The 17,348-nt window shown below is 36.8% G+C and overlaps 1 protein-coding gene across 1 annotated transcript in view; it reads left to right on the top strand.

The window, feature by feature from the left end:
• ASZ1 (ankyrin repeat, SAM and basic leucine zipper domain containing 1) overlaps window positions 1-17,348 on the top strand; it is a 39,239-nt gene that overhangs the window by 15,897 nt on the left and 5,994 nt on the right. The window contains exons 5-10 of the mRNA XM_010004325.1: window positions 3,415-3,526; window positions 3,776-3,910; window positions 6,005-6,117; window positions 9,761-9,836; window positions 10,202-10,258; window positions 15,828-15,940. Coding sequence (XP_010002627.1) covers window positions 3,415-3,526; window positions 3,776-3,910; window positions 6,005-6,117; window positions 9,761-9,836; window positions 10,202-10,258; window positions 15,828-15,940 — 606 coding nt within the window. The remainder of the gene's footprint in view (window positions 1-3,414; window positions 3,527-3,775; window positions 3,911-6,004; window positions 6,118-9,760; window positions 9,837-10,201; window positions 10,259-15,827; window positions 15,941-17,348) is intronic.

The following is a 17,348-nucleotide window of genomic DNA, read 5'->3' as shown; positions in this document are numbered from 1 at the left end:
TGCTGCATTTTTTTCTAATATTAGTGATACACTGAGCAGATTTTTATTTATTGACCATCACTTGAGTATCATGTTCAGTGTGGGCAAATGTTGTGGCAACTTGTGCCATACAGAAGGACTTCACTGATGTTTGGTTAAAAAGGTTATCTGCAAGCCAGATAGCTGAATTGCAATGTCTACACCTTTCTTCAATGAGACAAGAGAATTCTTCAGGTATTTTTATCTGGATGGTTATCACTACACCTTCTATGTACATTTTTAGGTTGCAGTAGGTTGTACAAATACATTTAATTTCTCTTCAACTTTAGCAAGAAGCAGTGGAGTTGGCATTTTAAAGCTGTAGTGTTTGCTGGGTTTCATTTCAGGGTTAGGAAACCAGTCTTGTTTTCCTTAATGCTCTGGTCTCCCTCCTGTGGATGTACATGTAAGTGGACCTTTCGTTCTGGGGTGGTGCCTATGCAGCATGTGCCCAAGACATTAAACGGTGCTGCCTCATATATAAGGATGCATAAAATCAATCAGAAATTTATGCAACTCTGTGTTTCTACCCTGAAAAGGCTTGTAGCCTTTAAAATTAAAATTTGATCATTAAAATGCAATGCTTGAAGTACTAGTTGCGTATTTGTCTTAGTAGATCTTTTAAATGCCATTTTTATTTGGTTTTACTTAAAAATGGAGAAACTTTTTCGTGGCTTAAGTGTCATTGAGTTGTTGCCTTGATTTCAGATACCATATCAACAGCTTTAACCACTACATAATGTTCTTTGGAGAAAAGACTCTGGCCTCTGGACTTGTTCAGTGAAAGAGAAAAGTTGGCAGCAGAAGAAATTAAAGTGAAAACGGCCATCAATAGGCTGTTGAACTGTTTTTGCAGGCAGATGCAATTACTTTAAAGGTGGTAGCATGGAAGATCTCTCAAAGGCTACCTGCCACTGAATAGAAAGAAGTGTGGGAATGAGTGTCTGCATTGGGCAAGCAAGTTTGAGTTTTGTTGCTACAAATTACTATGTTGTAATCAACTTTTGTTCATTCTTTAAAATAGAAATATCTGTATGTCTATATATGATATCTGCATCTCATCAGTTAAGTCACAGGGAGAGATGTAGAGTCGTCCTTATTTTTATCGTAATCTGCATAGGATCAAAGGGTAATTTAGATCAGAAGAAACTTAGGAGGTCTCTAGTCTGACTTCTTAGAGCCACCTCTGCTATGACATTGGGCTATGTACCATCTGGTCTTGAAACCTGCCAAAGATGGAGACTATAAAATTTCTCTGAGCAACCAGTTCTATTGATTGACTGTGCCCTGTGGTAAAAATGTCTCCTTATATTTAGTCAGAACTTCTGCTTTTGCAGTCTTGATGGACTAAACTGAATTAGTTAGGCTGATGCAAGTCTTTTCATTTCATTAACAAGATCATCTTTCTTATTCACTTTTAAGTCTTGAAGGCCTGGTTACCATACATTTTGCTTATCTCCAAATAATTGGCCTTTTTCCCCATCATAACTCTTCCAAATTTGTAATATTATTGGATTTTTTTCAGTGCACTCTTAACTGTGTTTGCATGAGCAAAATACTGTCCTACTTTTAATAAGCAATAACAAGGAAAGGTGAGCAAAGACTTAGTTGTAGCAAGACTGGAAGGCGAGTCTTTTTAAGACGGCTACTTTGGTCCCTCTAGTGGTCAGTATTACATTTGTTATTAAGAAATAATATTTGAAAGAGCATTCCTCCCCTCAGGTGTATCCAAAGAAGATAATCTTTTGACAGCAGAATTTTGACACAGAGCTATATGTTAAAAGCAATACATGATGGGGAAAAAAATACTGCGTTTGAAGATACAGTAAATTTTAGTTGAACATCATTAATAAAATATTTTATGTTAAATCTTACTACTTTGTAACAACCAGAAACTTTGCATCTTTGTCATCTAATACTGCAGGGTTTTTCTAATTCTGCAATCTTACTTCACCAAAGAGTTTAGTGTAAGGCATCTGGAAAGATACTTTTCTAACAGAAGCTTTTGAGCAGTATTCTTTTCTTTCAAAATAATCAGAGCAAATCACAATAGCTTCACCTGTAAGTAGCTTAATAGAAGCATAAGGTTAATAGACTCATCATCCTTGTTTTGGAATATATAAAAAAGAAACAGTAACGGGAAAGGTGGTGTCTGTAAGTACTTATTTGGCAATTATAAGAAATAGTAATGTACGTGGAGAAAAAATGTTAGCATGTTCACTTCTGAGAACAGAAAAGAAAGGTGGATTAAAGGACAGAAATGCTTTGTGCATTTAATTTTAGTACTTTAAAAGTTAAATTTTCAGTACAGTATTTGTATATAATTCCCTGAAGACTGGCATACTTGGGGTGGGTGGGGGCTAATCTTAATGTTGCTAATATGTGTGCACCCTGTGCTATTGTACTGCACCTGTGCACACTGGCAAGAGTTGTGAACTGTGATTCTTTTGGTTACATTGTTTTTACAGGAGAGGGTTTTCCAGGTACTTACATAGTTGTTCTTAATATTCTTCCTCTTAAATAATCAGATCTGGTTTGCAGCTTGCCTTTCACAAAACTGCACATTTCTTCTCGGAGCTTTGGATTTAAACTGTATGTAACGTGTGTGCTGCAAACACACCCACCCACACCAGAGCAGATCTGATACATCAGCACTCTTCTCTTTCTGGCCTTCCCTTTTTTTTTTTTTTTTTTTTTTTTTTAACTGGGGGGGGGGGAATGGGAAAAATGGGAGATTTGCTGATCCTCTCTGCTTTTAGTAGGGTGAAAATTGTAACCTGCAGTTAAATCCACTCCCTTCTCATTAAACAAGTCCATGTGCTAAATGAGAGGCCTGCTGTTAGGTCTCTGGTAGCAGCAGGAAGGGATGGTCTTTAAAAACTGGTTTCTTGTCGTTCAGAACCAAAACATTAATGCTTCAGTCAGCAAGCTGCTCTGTTTCATAGCTGGGGATGTGTTGAGGTTACTTGTGTTTTTATCCACCACTGGAATTAGAAACGGATAAAAGATTGATATATTTTTTCCAATTTTTGTCCCAGAAGTATTATAAGTCTGTATTCTAAACTCCTGGGAGAGATTTGCTTAGTTTTTCCTGTAAGTTTCCCTTTTTGTGAAGGACAACATTTGACTTACTGACTTCATTTCAATCAGGAAATAAATATCAAGTCTTAAAATGTTTAAAAATTGATAACTAGAGAGAAGTAAAAGGCTGAATTGGTATGTTCTCTGAAGTTGACCCTTGTGCTGAAGTGTGAATATGGTGTCTTGGGCTTTCATCCTCTGGTTAGATCTTCTATAGAACAGAGAATCTTTACAGAATTGGGGAGCTCAACTTGATAATGCAGTTAGATTTTTATATCTTGAAATACTTTTTTTACCCATTCCCTTTTCTTTCAGGAAACAAATGACTCCACTGATTTATGCAGCTAGAAAAGGCTATCCTCAGGTTGCTGCTCTTCTTGTTGCTCGTGGATCACACATAAATGCCCAAGATGAAAATGGATATTCAGTAAGTTATTTACTTTTTTGTGTTGTAATTAATGATAAAAAATTTTACAAGTGGGAATGCACAAACTTGTTTCTTAAGTACAACTTCCTCAGAAATACTCATAGGTATATTCTTCTGCTTTAAGACCGCTTTGAGATTGTTTACCAGTGCTTGTTTATGTCTCCAAATTCTCCAGTTATGTTATTGATTGAACCTCTGTTCTTTTTTGCTCCGTATGTAAATTTGGTAAAATTAAGTTGTTCTTTGCAGGCATTAATATGGGCAGCTCAGAAGGGACATAAAACTGTGGTTTTCAAGTTGCTTGAGCTGGGAGCTGACAAAAATGTACAGACTAAGGATAAGAAAACAGCAGCAGAACTAGCAAAAATCAATAAACATTCAGAGGTATTTTATTTCTCTTTGAAATGTAAATTCTTCATTTTGCCTCAAATATCTGTTCATTAATTGTATAATTTTCTGTAAAAGTGTTACTTTAATAACTAAATTATACTTGTTAGTTGAACACTAGCATGTATACAATTGAATACTTGTGCATCTATATAGTCTCTTTTCTGTTATATCCCAACTATTCACAGGGCTTTAAACACTTTTTTTTTTTTCTCCAGAATCCTTGGCTTCAGGTTTAGAATACAGAACAAGGAATTGTTCATGTTAGTAATGCTGATATGAGAAACAGAAAAATAATGTGTTGTTTTTTTCCTGTCTGCCAAAGTGTGTGAGAGAATGCAGATATCAAACTAATTGTAAATGCATAGTTTCTGGTTGAATTTGAAGGCAAGAAGGCTAAAGCTGAAGAGGAGGAGAGTTGTTGTAAACATCCATTCTTGGAAGGGAAGAAGGTGTAAAATGCAATAAATTGGTCATCACATCATTAGAAGAGAATCTGCTAATTATCAATATAAGAGGGAGCTGCTGAAGCCAACGTATATTCTCCTAAAATAAATGTTTACTGCTGTTACCAGATGATGCATGGTAGATCAGTCAGACCAGATTTCTGTGTGGTTGCTTTGAGTTGCTCTTACCAGTGATTAAGCTTTTTGCAGTGGCTCTTCAGAAATGTATGTGAATTGTAATTCACTTCACAGGTTTTTATTTGTTCTTTCTCCTTTTTTTTTTTTTTCCTTCCAGCCTCAAGGGCTAGGCAGAAACAAAAATGATAACTATGCACAAAGCTGTCAGTGTAGGCTAGCAAGATCAGTGTCTGAGGCTCAGTGATCGGCTAGCTCAGGTTACTGAAAGAGGCTACAAATGCTTTCTGCCTTTGATAAATTACTTGCTTAGTAGGCTATGGCCATATAATCTTAAAACATTACTTTGTCTGACATGGAGGGAATACAGGCTCCTCACACTTGAGAAGGTAGGTCTTACCTCTTGACCTGTGAAGTGCTAACTTTCACACAGTTACTACAAAGTCTTGCAGATGATATTGAGATATTTAATGGTTGTGAGCTTCTTCCAGCTTGGAGGTCTGCTCTTCAGGCTGTTTGACAGCTCCTTGGTTTGTCATATAGACTATGTCTGCAGAAACTATATCTGGGAGGGGAGATATTTTTCTTACATATTGTACTGGTTTTGGCTAGGATGGAGTTACTTTTCTTCATAACAGCTTGCGTGGTGCTTTGATTTAGGTTTGTGACCAAAATAGTGTTGATAACACACCAGTATTTTAGCTAAAGCTGAGCAGTGCTTGTGCAGTATCAAGGCCTATGTTTCTCACTCTGCTCCCCACCTCTGACAAGTAGGCTGGGGATGAGCAAAAGGTTGGGAGGGAGAACAGGACACTTGATCTTGGCTTACTCAGGTGATAGTCCATTCCATATAAAATCATGCTTGGCAGTAAAACTGATGGGGGGAATTTTTCCAAAGTAGCTAATCCTTGAAGACTGGCTGGATATTGGTCTGCTGGTGGGAGATGGTGAGTGATTGCCTTTGCATCAGTTAGGTTTTTGGATGTTTTTTCCCTTCTTTTATCGAATTATGTGTGTGTCAACCCATTACTTTTTTTTTCTCACTTTTACCCTTCTGATTCTCCCCCATCCTGCTGCAGGAGAGTGAGTGAGTGACTGACTGACTGACTCACTGGGCACGGGCTTATTTGCCAGCTAGTATCAACCCACCACATGTGTATATGTATATAAAGCTGGCAGACACCTGAATTTCAGGAAAGTGGTTTCACCATTACTATAGGTTTATTGAGGTTTTACTTGTTTTACTGTTTTTTCTAGTAACTATCTCAGAACTCACACAGGGGCAGTTCCATTTCTGGAATCCATCACTGATGCATAGTGATGTCTCACAGAAGGCTTACTTCTTTAATCAGTTGAAAGAATTGCCCTGCCTGTCAGATATGGTTAACTTAGATTGTCAGTTGTAAATTGCTAAGTGTTGAGTCCATATATGCCCTGGAAATTGATCTTTGTTGTCTTACTTAATGTATTTTGAGTTTGAATAATAATTAATTCATTTGGTCTCTTCCAGATTTATAGTTTACTCTCTTTGGCTGCGAATCACTTGGAAGGGAGATACCAGGAAACAGTTAAGCAAGAGGCTATCTGCACATTTCTGACAGCTGTCCCTGACCACAGGGCTGGGTAAATACAGTCGTAGTGTAGTTTTAGCTTATAAACATTCCTAAGAGATTGTATTTGTTCATATCAGTGATTAAGTTGTACTGATATATATTGTGTATTGTTTGGAGCACTACCAAGAGTCCACAGTAAGTATATTAATGTGCTATTAATTTTTCAAGATTCCATCATTCTTCTGCAGTATAAACAAAGAGCATGCTCTAGATCTTTCCTTCCGCTCACTTGGTCTAAATATAGTAGAGCCAGGGTCCAATGTCACTTCAGTTCATTTCAGTTCTATTAGTATGTTCCCCTATTGGATGCTCCTTTTGTGTGGTTGTCTTTATTTGATGATAAAATCTGTTCATACTTTCACTAAATAAATGCTTTCTTCAGCTACATGCCACTGGGAAGAGCTATGCCCTTCTCTTCTGTGTATATGAGAGTGAAAATTAAGTGTGAACACCAGTTAAGCTCTAGAACTTGCCAGATAGCATGCCCCTCACCCTGAAGCTTACAGGTGACTTATGACCTAAATCAGGCCCTGCTTCAGTGACTTCAGAGATCTCTGATATGGTTTTGTCCCAGAACATGTTGGCTAAGTCCTCAACAAAACATCTACTTGCCTTCATGAGTTTGAACTGCATGCTCTTGAGGACACAACTTCCAGTTCCCATGGTCTGTTCGGGTTGGTCAGATTGATGGTTCTTTATGTCCCTGCTCAGCCAGGTCATGCTGAGTTTGAAATGGAGTAGTTTTATATCATTTGGTTGATGGCAGTTCACTAGGTAGCAGTTCTCATTGAAGTAGTCTCAGTCACCAAGTACCTCAGTTTAGGTAAAGCCTCATCAGCTTTTGTTGTTAGATAAATATTTATGTCAGTCAGACACAATCATCTTAGAGGTACTTCTTGGAGCAGTGGGGTAAAGGCTTTGCACAATAAAATCAGTCATCTATGCCGGCCTCTTCGTTGTTGCATCTTAGTACTCATGGATTCCCATTGCTCTGGGTGCATCTCATAATCTCTGAACCAGGTCCCTCGAGGGATCTGTCTGCTCCTTAGGGATCATCTTTTGAGTCCCTGTGTATTTGTCATGAGCATGACATTCTTTTAAATAGATTGGCTAGAGTCTGTCCTTGAAGACCTCAGTGTTAGAACAGAGCACTCTTTTTTTTTTCTTTTTTTTTCTTTTTTTTTTAATAGGTTTAGGTTATTTATGAAGTTTTCCAGGCTTTTTCTGATGAAAGGAAATAAATGAACACTATGCAGCAGTTACCCAAATGGATTTAAATCGTTTGAAAACTGACCATTGCTAGAGGACATACTACCATTTTAGGTTAATCTTGATACACTTCTAAATTAAGACACTGAAATCTTGAATGCCACTTAAAATACTTTGTGGTAGCCAGATGTCTGTCTCTGCAAATGTAATTCTATGTTAGGCAATTCTTGGGCTTCCAGGATTTCACAATGTTTCAGTAGTCTTTTTTCTAAACTCTACTGGTTTTCTCTGCATTAGATTGGCAACTGATTTGTTTGTATAAACAGACATATCTGTCAAGCTGAAAATTTTTTATATTGGTTCTAATGTTTCATAACTATGAACATTTCTGGTAATTAGTGGAACTCTTAGTTTCAGGAAACAGTCCCCTGAAGTATAGCAGATGTCTGGCTGCTAAATGCCTGTTCTTACAAATGTAGCTTATCTGTTTCCACATGCATGGATACCTACCCCCTAGTGAGTTGAGGTTTTTCATCTGTGATAGTCAAGAGTTTCACTGATACCTGTGTTTACTCCATCATAGTGCCTTGAGCTGGATGTCTTCTTCTGGCCATTTGCCTGTGTCATTTGCATGGAGGCATTGCCACTTGTCTTTTCAAGTTCCTGTTCTCTCAGTTGCTCCTAATGCATCAGCTGGTACTTGGTATCAGTTGTGCCCCACCATGCAGGGTCAGCGAGTATAACTTATCCTTACTGTTGCCATCCCTTTGTCATCCTTAGGTAGTGAGCGTAGCTTCAGTCATTGCTATCTGCTGTCCAACTCAGACAGCTGTCCCAGGTCTAGGGCCCTGGGCAAGGAAATGCAAACACCTGTCAGGAATTTGCTTTCTTCAGATCCAGGATTAGGTCCTTTTCTGGTTAAGGGGCATTTGAGTTGCTGTCTGGATGCTGAATACCCTTTCTTTGATCCTGGGAAAAGTCCTTTCCTTGCACCTTTAGCAGAACCAAAAGTCTCGAATTATCCAAGACCTCCCAAAACCTTTGCAAACTGGGCACATTAAGTGCCTAAGTAACAACATTTTATCATTGCAGGTCATTCACGCACTGTCTTGCCAGTTGAAGGGAATTAGCTGTACATACAGTGTTTGGATGTATATCTGAAATGCCTACTTCAAAGACTGGTTGTTGCTCTTTTATGGGGAGAGGAGTTGGGCAGAGGATAGCACAATTGTACACAATTTTATGGTAGGGATTATGGCGTTAAACTGCATTAAAATTATTTTCAACTCTTCATCTTTTTGCCTGTTGACAGAAGGCATGCCTAGAGAATTATTGACTTACTACAGTGTGGAAGTTGTATAAATTCCTTCATGTGTAATTTTAAGGTGTCCATCCTCATAAAGAGATATTAAATACTAGAAATCCTCGAATGCAAGATTCTCAATGCACAAATCTGAGATATTTTTTGTATTCAGAGTAATTTTCTGAGAGGTTTGTTTGGGGTTGTGTTCTAGTTGGTTAGGTTTTGACTGTTTGGTTGTTGGGGTTTTTTTTGGGGGGGGGGAGGGGAGGAAGTGTTTGCTTGTTTTTTGAGGTTTTTGTTTTACAAATTTTAATAGAAGCTCTTGAAGTTTTTGATGTTGAAAGGGGGCAAACCTTCATTTTGGGCCCTACAATAAGACAAGCAAACTTGCTCTCAGCTCAGGGGTTTGGCAAAGAACTTGATATTCACTGTAGCTATTGCAGTACTCCCTTCTTGATTTGCTTGTTATTTTAAATTATGTTCATTAGTCATTCGTCTGATTGTTAAAAGCTGTTTAGATTTTATTTTTTTTTACCCTTACGTTTTTATATCTTTTGGTAGGGTGGGGAATAAAAATTGATATTTTACTTTTGTTTATATATGTGAAACTCTGAACCTACAGTGGGTTATACTGCTTCCTCAGTCTACCTTTGGAACAGTAGTCTTCTGACAACAAATTTCTTACCAGACTAATTTCCACTATCTTTAATTATAGACATTCTTGTTTTCTTGATAACCTTTTTTGGTTGAAAAGGAACTGAAAGAATAAGAGTTGTTGACTGAATCCAGTCTATATGAATGTTATCTGATAAGAATACATAGTTATCTTCCCTAACTCCACTTTCAAATCTTGCAGGCTTCGCAACCCAACTTTAAGGTTCAGATGGAACATATTGCTACTTCACATTACATTTATTCATGAAAATCATTCCCTTTAGGCTCAATTCAACTCATTAGACAGAAAAGCTATTTATAAAATTTTGACAGATTAAATTGTACCCTCTTATGACTATGAGATACCACTGTAATCACTAGGCGTGTACAACTTTAGGTTGTACTACTTTTCTATAGTATTTTGTTCTAGATGTCTTTTTCTAATTTTCACTGTCTTCATCTTGAATCTCATTAATTATATTTACAGTTCCTATTCAACTTTTAATGACATGGAAGTATTTTTACATGGTGTTGGTCTAGAACACGTAATAGGATTATTGAAGGTAAGTTTGTGATGTATCTGCTGTAAAGCAATCCATGAAAGCAAAATGCACCTAGAGCATTAAAAAAAGTTCTATTGCTATTAGTATATTAATTCAAATAATTTTTTTTAATTTAAATTTATTAAACAAAATTGTATATAATGTGTTAAAGTGTAGTAGACTGTATTGGATTGCTTAATTGTGATTGTGTGCATTTGTCATGTGAAGTTCTTAACCTGGAGACATCTTCCATTACTTTGGTAATGGTTTTGTGTAGTTGGTTTGTTTCTGAAAACTGAAGTAAAAAGTAAGTGAAAAAATTAAGTGAAAACAGTGTTTTGTTCAGATATTTTTTTTGATGGCAGAAAAACATTTGTTTTATACAGGAAAGAAGTAAAACTTTAAAACAACTTCTGATCATGCAAAAAGATGAGTTAATACAGGTCAGTTTACTTTTTATAATTTAATTTAGTTTTATCCTCTTCTTCAAGTTTTTAATCTCTTAACTTTTCTTTATAAATAGTTGACCTTTTAGGAGTTTTTCTTACATGTTTTCAGAATCTTCTGCAACTTCTTGAATATTAATGGGGATATAGGCAGATCTTTTCTGAAGTACAAAATCACACAGATAAGCCTTGAATTCTGTTAGTTCAATTCTTGCATCTTCTCTGCCTAGATCGGACTATGAAGTGGAAGTCCCTGCTATTTCTTTGCTGTAATTATTTGGGAGCTGGGGTGAGCAAGAAATAGTTGTAGTTTTGAATTTAAGTTGTTGCTGGTTTTAGTATTTCAGTAGGTTTTCCCTAAAGGAAATCAGTGCTAGGATAAGTAGTAGATAATCCTAAACATTACTTTAAATGTGTTTCTCCTTTGTGAAGTGGTAATTTCTGTTGGAAAAATGAGAGCTTTCTTACGTTGTGGAATATCATATCCCACATACCCCTCGCAGGTTTGTAAAACCTTACAAAACAAAAAGAGAAGGAGAGGAGGTTTGTTTTCATAAAGTTTACTGCAGCTAGGAAGGCTCCTATTTTGCTGTTAACCAGGACTAAGTGATACGTTATTACAAGGTTTCAGTTTCCAGTTGATGTAGGGTGGTTGCTTTTCCTTAGTCTTTGCTGGAATTATTCCTGTGAGAAACTAAAGACTTCTTGTGCTTACAGGAGGATGCCATAATAAAATCCAATTATAGGAGTCTTCTTGAAACAATATAAGTACTTTGGGTCGTAGGATTCTTATGAGCATTCTGTACCTGGTCTGGGATACCAAAGATGCCTCATTAAAATAACTGCTTGAAGCCTGCTCCCTGCTACTGATGCTAACCATGACCTCAGTATCAGCTTCTTCCCCCCTGGTCTGATACCAAGGAGACATGTGTTCTAGCAGCTGGAACCAATGCTTGTGTTCAGATGTCCATATTCCTTCAGAGTGATGTGACAAAGATATTTTGCATGAAATTTGCTCATGTAATTGTTGCAGTGTTTTGACAGAGCTCAGAGGTAAATCTGTATTCTCAGAGGATGTGCATAATATGGAGCTCGTGTGAATCAAGAGGTTTTTAAGAGTTCACTTAGACCTTACTGTTACCAGGCATGTTGGTATGTTCTGATGTTACAGGTTTTCTGAAGCCTCAGGATCGTGCCCACTGGACAGCATCATAGTGTGGGCTTTATATAAATCCTAAAGCCTCCTTTGACAGGAATTTTTAGCTTAAAGGGGATTTTTTGTGTCTTGTTTCTCATCACTATGTGAATTGCTGTCTTGCTTATGATTGCGTTAAACTGCAAATCTGACTGAGTATATGTTCATATTGATACCCTGTTCTGATGTTGTAGTCGTTGCTTGATTTTGTCCAGGGAGGAGGACACTGGGGGAAAGGGGGAGAATTGTGGACTTCAGGGAATGGCTAAACCTTACTTACTTCACTGAAGAGGTGTAATTTCAGACAAACTGATTAACTTCTGTTTCAGTATTCTAACAGATTGGAGGCACCTTATTATGAAGGCTTTTTTTGACAAACTTAAATAAGTACCTGCGTCAGATCCTCTTGCATGAAGATAATACGTATAGGAACATTTTGCCTCTTAGCTCTGCAACTTCTGAGAAATAAATTGTGTTTGGTGTATGGACATAAATTAATTAGTGAGTCTTGAACTGAGATCTTAAAAAATAACACTGCTGGCTTATTAGCACTTCATAACTTATCCTAAATTCTTGATGCAGTCTAGTTTTAGAGCTCTACTAACAGTTTCTCCCCACACTGCTGATAGCACAAATCTAATCTATTTCTTCGTTACTCCAAAGTTGAAAGTTTTTAGTGTGATGGCAGATCTTCAGCTAACAGCCAGATATTTTAAAGAGCCTGGATCTTATTACTACAAAGATTAATGATGACCTCTGATGGATGCCTCTGAACCAAGCTGTTTTGTATCCAGAGAACTAGGGAGAAATCCTGTCACTAACATGATATGCTTTGCTCCATCAAACAATATCAGAAAGATATTTTCTCTGTAAATACCTTTATCTGTATTCTACAACAGAGCCTAAACAATGACTCTTTCAAGCCGAAATCCTTGCATTCCTTAAGCTTATAAATTGTTCCATACTGAAACAAGTCTGCTCAATATGCTGGGACTTGACTATTCAACATTTGGACATTTTTGTCTGATTCTGTACTACTCATAATACTCTTTTTTTTTTTTTTATCTTCTTTGTTTATTTGGTTTGGTTTGAGCATTTGTCTCACAAGATAGCAAAAGAAGTAATTTTACTTAGGGATGCATTTAGGACTAAGAAGGTTCGTTTCATACATGTTTTATTTGTTTAGAATAAGAGAAGTTGGTGTCCAGTTCTGGATTTTGAATATACAATGGAAAGCTGACACATCAAAATTCAAAATATAACCCAGAAGTTTAACTTCATCATTAGAGAATTATCTGGTCTCTCTGTGTTCACGTCACAGTTCCAGGACTCTACTTCCTTTGTTCTCCGTCTCTGCAAAAAAACCCCATTTAATATTTGGCAGAAAATTCTCAGGTTATTAAAAATAGTGACCATTTGGGCAAGATGGTGAAGATGTAAGAAATCATTGCATAACTTCACTGGTTTTGTCTGAGAGGTATGTCATCTTTCATGTGGTAATGTACTCTGTTATTCACCTCTTCTTTTGTGTCCATTTAAACGATGACAGAAAAGTCATGTTGATGCTGGAACATGAGCTTGGAGCATGGATTTTCAGGGGTTGGGTTTTTTTTAGGAATATTTTTATTTATTTAGGTAAAGAATAAAATAGATTATGTTAGAGTTCATATGGCTAGAGTAAAAATCTTGACTGTGCATAGTGTTTTACAGATACGAGCACATCCTTGTACAATACGTGTACATTCTTAAACATATGGTCACTTCACAATAATATTTGCATTATTTGGTTGCAGAGTGTAGTTAAACCAACATCAGCTTAAAAACTTGCTTATCCATAAGGAAGATGAGCTTCTTGCACTGTTCTTTTTCCATGTATTCATCATTGCATGAATAGTCATGTTCTGGGTAACTCTCATGTTCAGCATACATGGTCTAGAAAGGGAAAAATATATCTAATCTGGGAAATAGTTTGGACTGGTCTGTCTGCTTTCCATCCTTGAGTCCTGCACCTTGTACCTCTGAATTCAGAATTACTGTGGTGGTAGAAAGCTTTATCTGGGATAACTTTTACCACATTCTTTACCTCCTAAACCGTATCTTCAAGATGTGGTGATGCTCAGTCACTGATCCATTTGTGGGAGGATGAAATTATGTTTTATTTATAAGGAAGCAGAGTACAACAGCTTCCTGATACACTGATCAGAAAGGTATATCCTGACTTGCTTGTTCCAGGAATGAGAAGATGGAGTCAAAAGCAAACCCAGCCTTCACAATATAACCTGCTTTAAGCAAGATAGTTTTACTGTTCAAGAATAACTGCCATTCTGTCCTTGGAAGATCTCATTTCATTTTTTACTTCTGCATCATTAAATGACTGCTGTAATGCTTTGTAAGCATTAAGAAAACATTAGTTCCTACTAGATAGGGCTCCACAGGGCTGACCTGAGAACTAATAAATTGAGCAAACTTAAAATTTGACATAAGTAAAGCAACTTTTTTTTCTAGGAAACCCAGAGATTTCTCTCTTAAGGCTGCTAGTGATATTTACCAAAGAGACTTGAGTACAATTTGTACAGGTACCCATGGCAACCATGGAAACCCAAAAGTTCTTGACATCTGTAGTTAAACTCAATCTTTTTGGGATTTTACATTAGTGAAGAACTTGCCTATAGACTTACATTTGATTTTGAAATGTTTAAAGACAGCTTCTCAGCCCACGGGTACATGTTACCTGTGATTTCTGAACACCTTGTGGAGAACCTGGAGGACTGTTTTATGGAGCCACGATGAACACTGGGTGTCAGAAATTACAGTCTCACTCAGAGCAAGCATTTCTTTAGACACCTTATTTCCCTAGAATTGCTGCTCAGCACCGTTTGAGGAAGTGAAGCTGCCTGGTGTTTGATCTGATGTGTGTTATCAGCTGTTCATTCAAAATTCTTTCTGCAATAATTACAGAAATGTGCGCTACTACAAATACTAACATCTGGCAGGTTTCTGAGGCTGCAGCAGGGAGCTTCAGGTCTCCAGAATGTTGGTGAGAACCACATATGTTATAGTTTTGGAGACTGTGGGATCCTTATGGTCTCAAATTCCAGAGTGGTCAAGTCTTGCTGAGTCCATGTACTCAGCTGGAGAGTTAGGAGCAAAGTCATACTTGGAGCTAGAATTAGGGAGGTTTTCACTTGTGTGGAGGATCGTTAGGGCTTCAAACATTTGAAGTCCTATGCTGCACAGGTCAGATGAGCAAGGAAACGTATTAAATGTGCCAAGGCAGCACTTCCTTTTTAACAAATGGGCTATTTTCTTCTTTATTTAAAGTTTTCTGCAAGAAAATTTTCAGCCTAGGATTTAAATATTAATTAAATTTTCATCTGGGATGGTTGGTGGATAACACAGCTGACAGTGTTTTCTGTCATTTTGAGAATCTCAGTTACATAGTGTGCATCTTCTGAAGACAACTGTGCTTTCCTTCAGAAAAAAAAAAAAAAAAAAAAAAGGCCTTGAACACTTCAGAACTTTTCTGTTGTTTTGTAGCATTAGCCAAGAGCATAAAAGGTGAACTGGTTTGAGCTTAGGAACTGTATAAGCTGATGTTGCATGGTAGTTAAGCTTGGTCTTAATTTGAGGTGAGAAGTCTATTCTGACTTTATAAGTATGCTGTCTTTCAGATATCTGAAAAGGCTGCTTTTGTGGGCTATTTCATGGTATAAACATGCAGCTGAGTGTCTTTTTAACAGATATTATCCTCTCTCTACTAGTTTCTGATCATCTAAGTTTCTGGAGGTAATGTGAACCAACTAGGTTTCTTTGTAGACTTTTTTTTAAATGAGATTCTATAAGAAAATAAGGTTTTAGAAAGACGTATCTTATGTGACTGTTTTTTCTAACTGGAAAAAATACACAAAAATTTATAAAAGCCTTTCTTAAAATCTGATCTCTATTTGCTGCCATTTTAAGAGTTTCCATTATTTCTTTTTGTGTTAATGCTGTAATGGTTATTTTGCTGTAAGAGATGACTGATGAGATTCTGAAATACTTGAGCATAGCATCCCACCAACACAAGGGTACTTACAAAGATTCATTTTTTTAAATAAACCTTAAAAACCTTCAACAGATTTTATGAGTATCCTGTGTAATTTTGGTTTGGCTCTTCCTCTCCTCTTGTAATTTTAACTTTGATCATTGAATAATTTCAATGAGGTTTTTTCCTTCCTTTGGCATTTACATACATTGTAGTTGGTTGCAATAACTTAAAAGACATTTCTTTTAACTCTTACTAATAGAAGCTCACACAATAAATGGTATTAGACAATTATGTCTGGTAAGTATTAAAAGTAAATAATATTTGGGATTACTCTTTGAATTTAGATTGGTATTACAAATCCTGAAGATCAACAGAAAGTCCTAGATGCTGTTACTCAGCTGCAACTGGAAGTTACAAGAACTGAAGACCTCCCTGAAGTGATGAACCTGGAATCAAGGTATTAACTGTATATATAAGGAAATGGAAGTGAAATATTAACTATTTAAGGTGACTGCATTGTTTTCTAAAGCTCAAAGGTAAAATTCTCTTACACCTTATCCCATGCATAACATTAATTAAATTACACCAGTTAATGGATCATGAGGGCTGGTGCTAGGTGTATTTTGTACAAATGAAGTTGGAAGTACAGACTCCTGTTGTAGGAATCTGTTTTTATGGGTTATATTGCCATTATATGCTATTAATTTGGCCATCTTTTAAAATGCTGAGTTGTTTCTTTGTACCTACCAGGACAGTAGGCTTTCACTACCTTGTGTTCATGTCATAAACTCTGAAACTCCCTTTATTGACTCATTCTTTAATTTTTTCTGATAGGCTTCAGTGAGAAGATTTTGTTATGTCTCTGGAAATGGGGTCTTGCCCTCAGTGAACTCCCCATGATGTGGTCTCTGTAATTCTTTGCATCTGCAGACAAAGCAGGCTGTTAGTCTTGCAATCAAATTTGTCTGATTGTAAGATGCTATAAAAAGATATTGGAAGGGAGAAATGCAACTGATAAATAATTACTTGTACATGTCTGTATTAAATCATAAATGTCACTTCTGTATAGGTTCAGGATCTTTTCCTTGTTTTTCTCTTCCTCTGGAAGCAGCTTTAACTGGTTTCTAAAATAACCTCATTTTTTTAATATTACAGATTGAGAACTTTTAAAAGAGGTTTTCCTTATCATGGCTTCTATGTATCAGTAGAAATAGGTTTATAAGACTTAGTTTTTAAGACTTACTCCTTCAAACTTTCATTCTAACTTGATGCTTTTCCCATTACTGGTTCTTCCTTATATCCTTAAGCATCCACTCTGCACTACCTCTCCTATTCCTAGTATAGTCTTGTGCAATCCCATGAAAACCAGCCCTGAGCTGAGAGGAACATCCCTCAGCAACCTTAATCAACTTCATCAGTCCCCTAGGCACTGATAGAGGTCTTCCCTCATCCAGCACAAAAAGAAGAATGAAGGCTATAGTAAGTGCAAAGGTCTCTTTAAGATTTCTTAAGCCTCTTATCTTTTATTTTGTCATGTTGATATCCTTTTTTTCCAGAGGAGAGACCTACCCTTGAATTTAGATTCTGTTTTATCTTTCCTCTTTTTACTTCCCAGAACTGTTGATACTTTAATGAAAATGTTTAGAAATGGACTTGAGCAGAAAACTGGGGCTTGCCTTTCAGGGGCTTTAGTCAGTTGAACTGTGTTTGTTTTGCTTAGAGAAGACTGGTTTGGAGACAACACTCCTTCCCTGGTACCCCAGCTGCATCACTAATAAGTTAGGTTCTCTGTGCTTGTTTCTTTCTTCCTTCCCAGTCCTGCCACCATTTGCATAGCATTGTGGTGTCTTATTTGCAGTGGCCTG

The sequence above is a fragment of the Chaetura pelagica genome, unplaced genomic scaffold (genome assembly GCF_000747805.2).
Source record: "Chaetura pelagica isolate M959 unplaced genomic scaffold, ChaPel_1.0 scaffold68, whole genome shotgun sequence".
Lineage (NCBI taxonomy): Eukaryota > Metazoa > Chordata > Aves > Apodiformes > Apodidae > Chaetura > Chaetura pelagica.
Note: the sequence above shows the minus strand (reverse complement) of the source record. Positions and strands in the feature narration are given on the sequence as shown.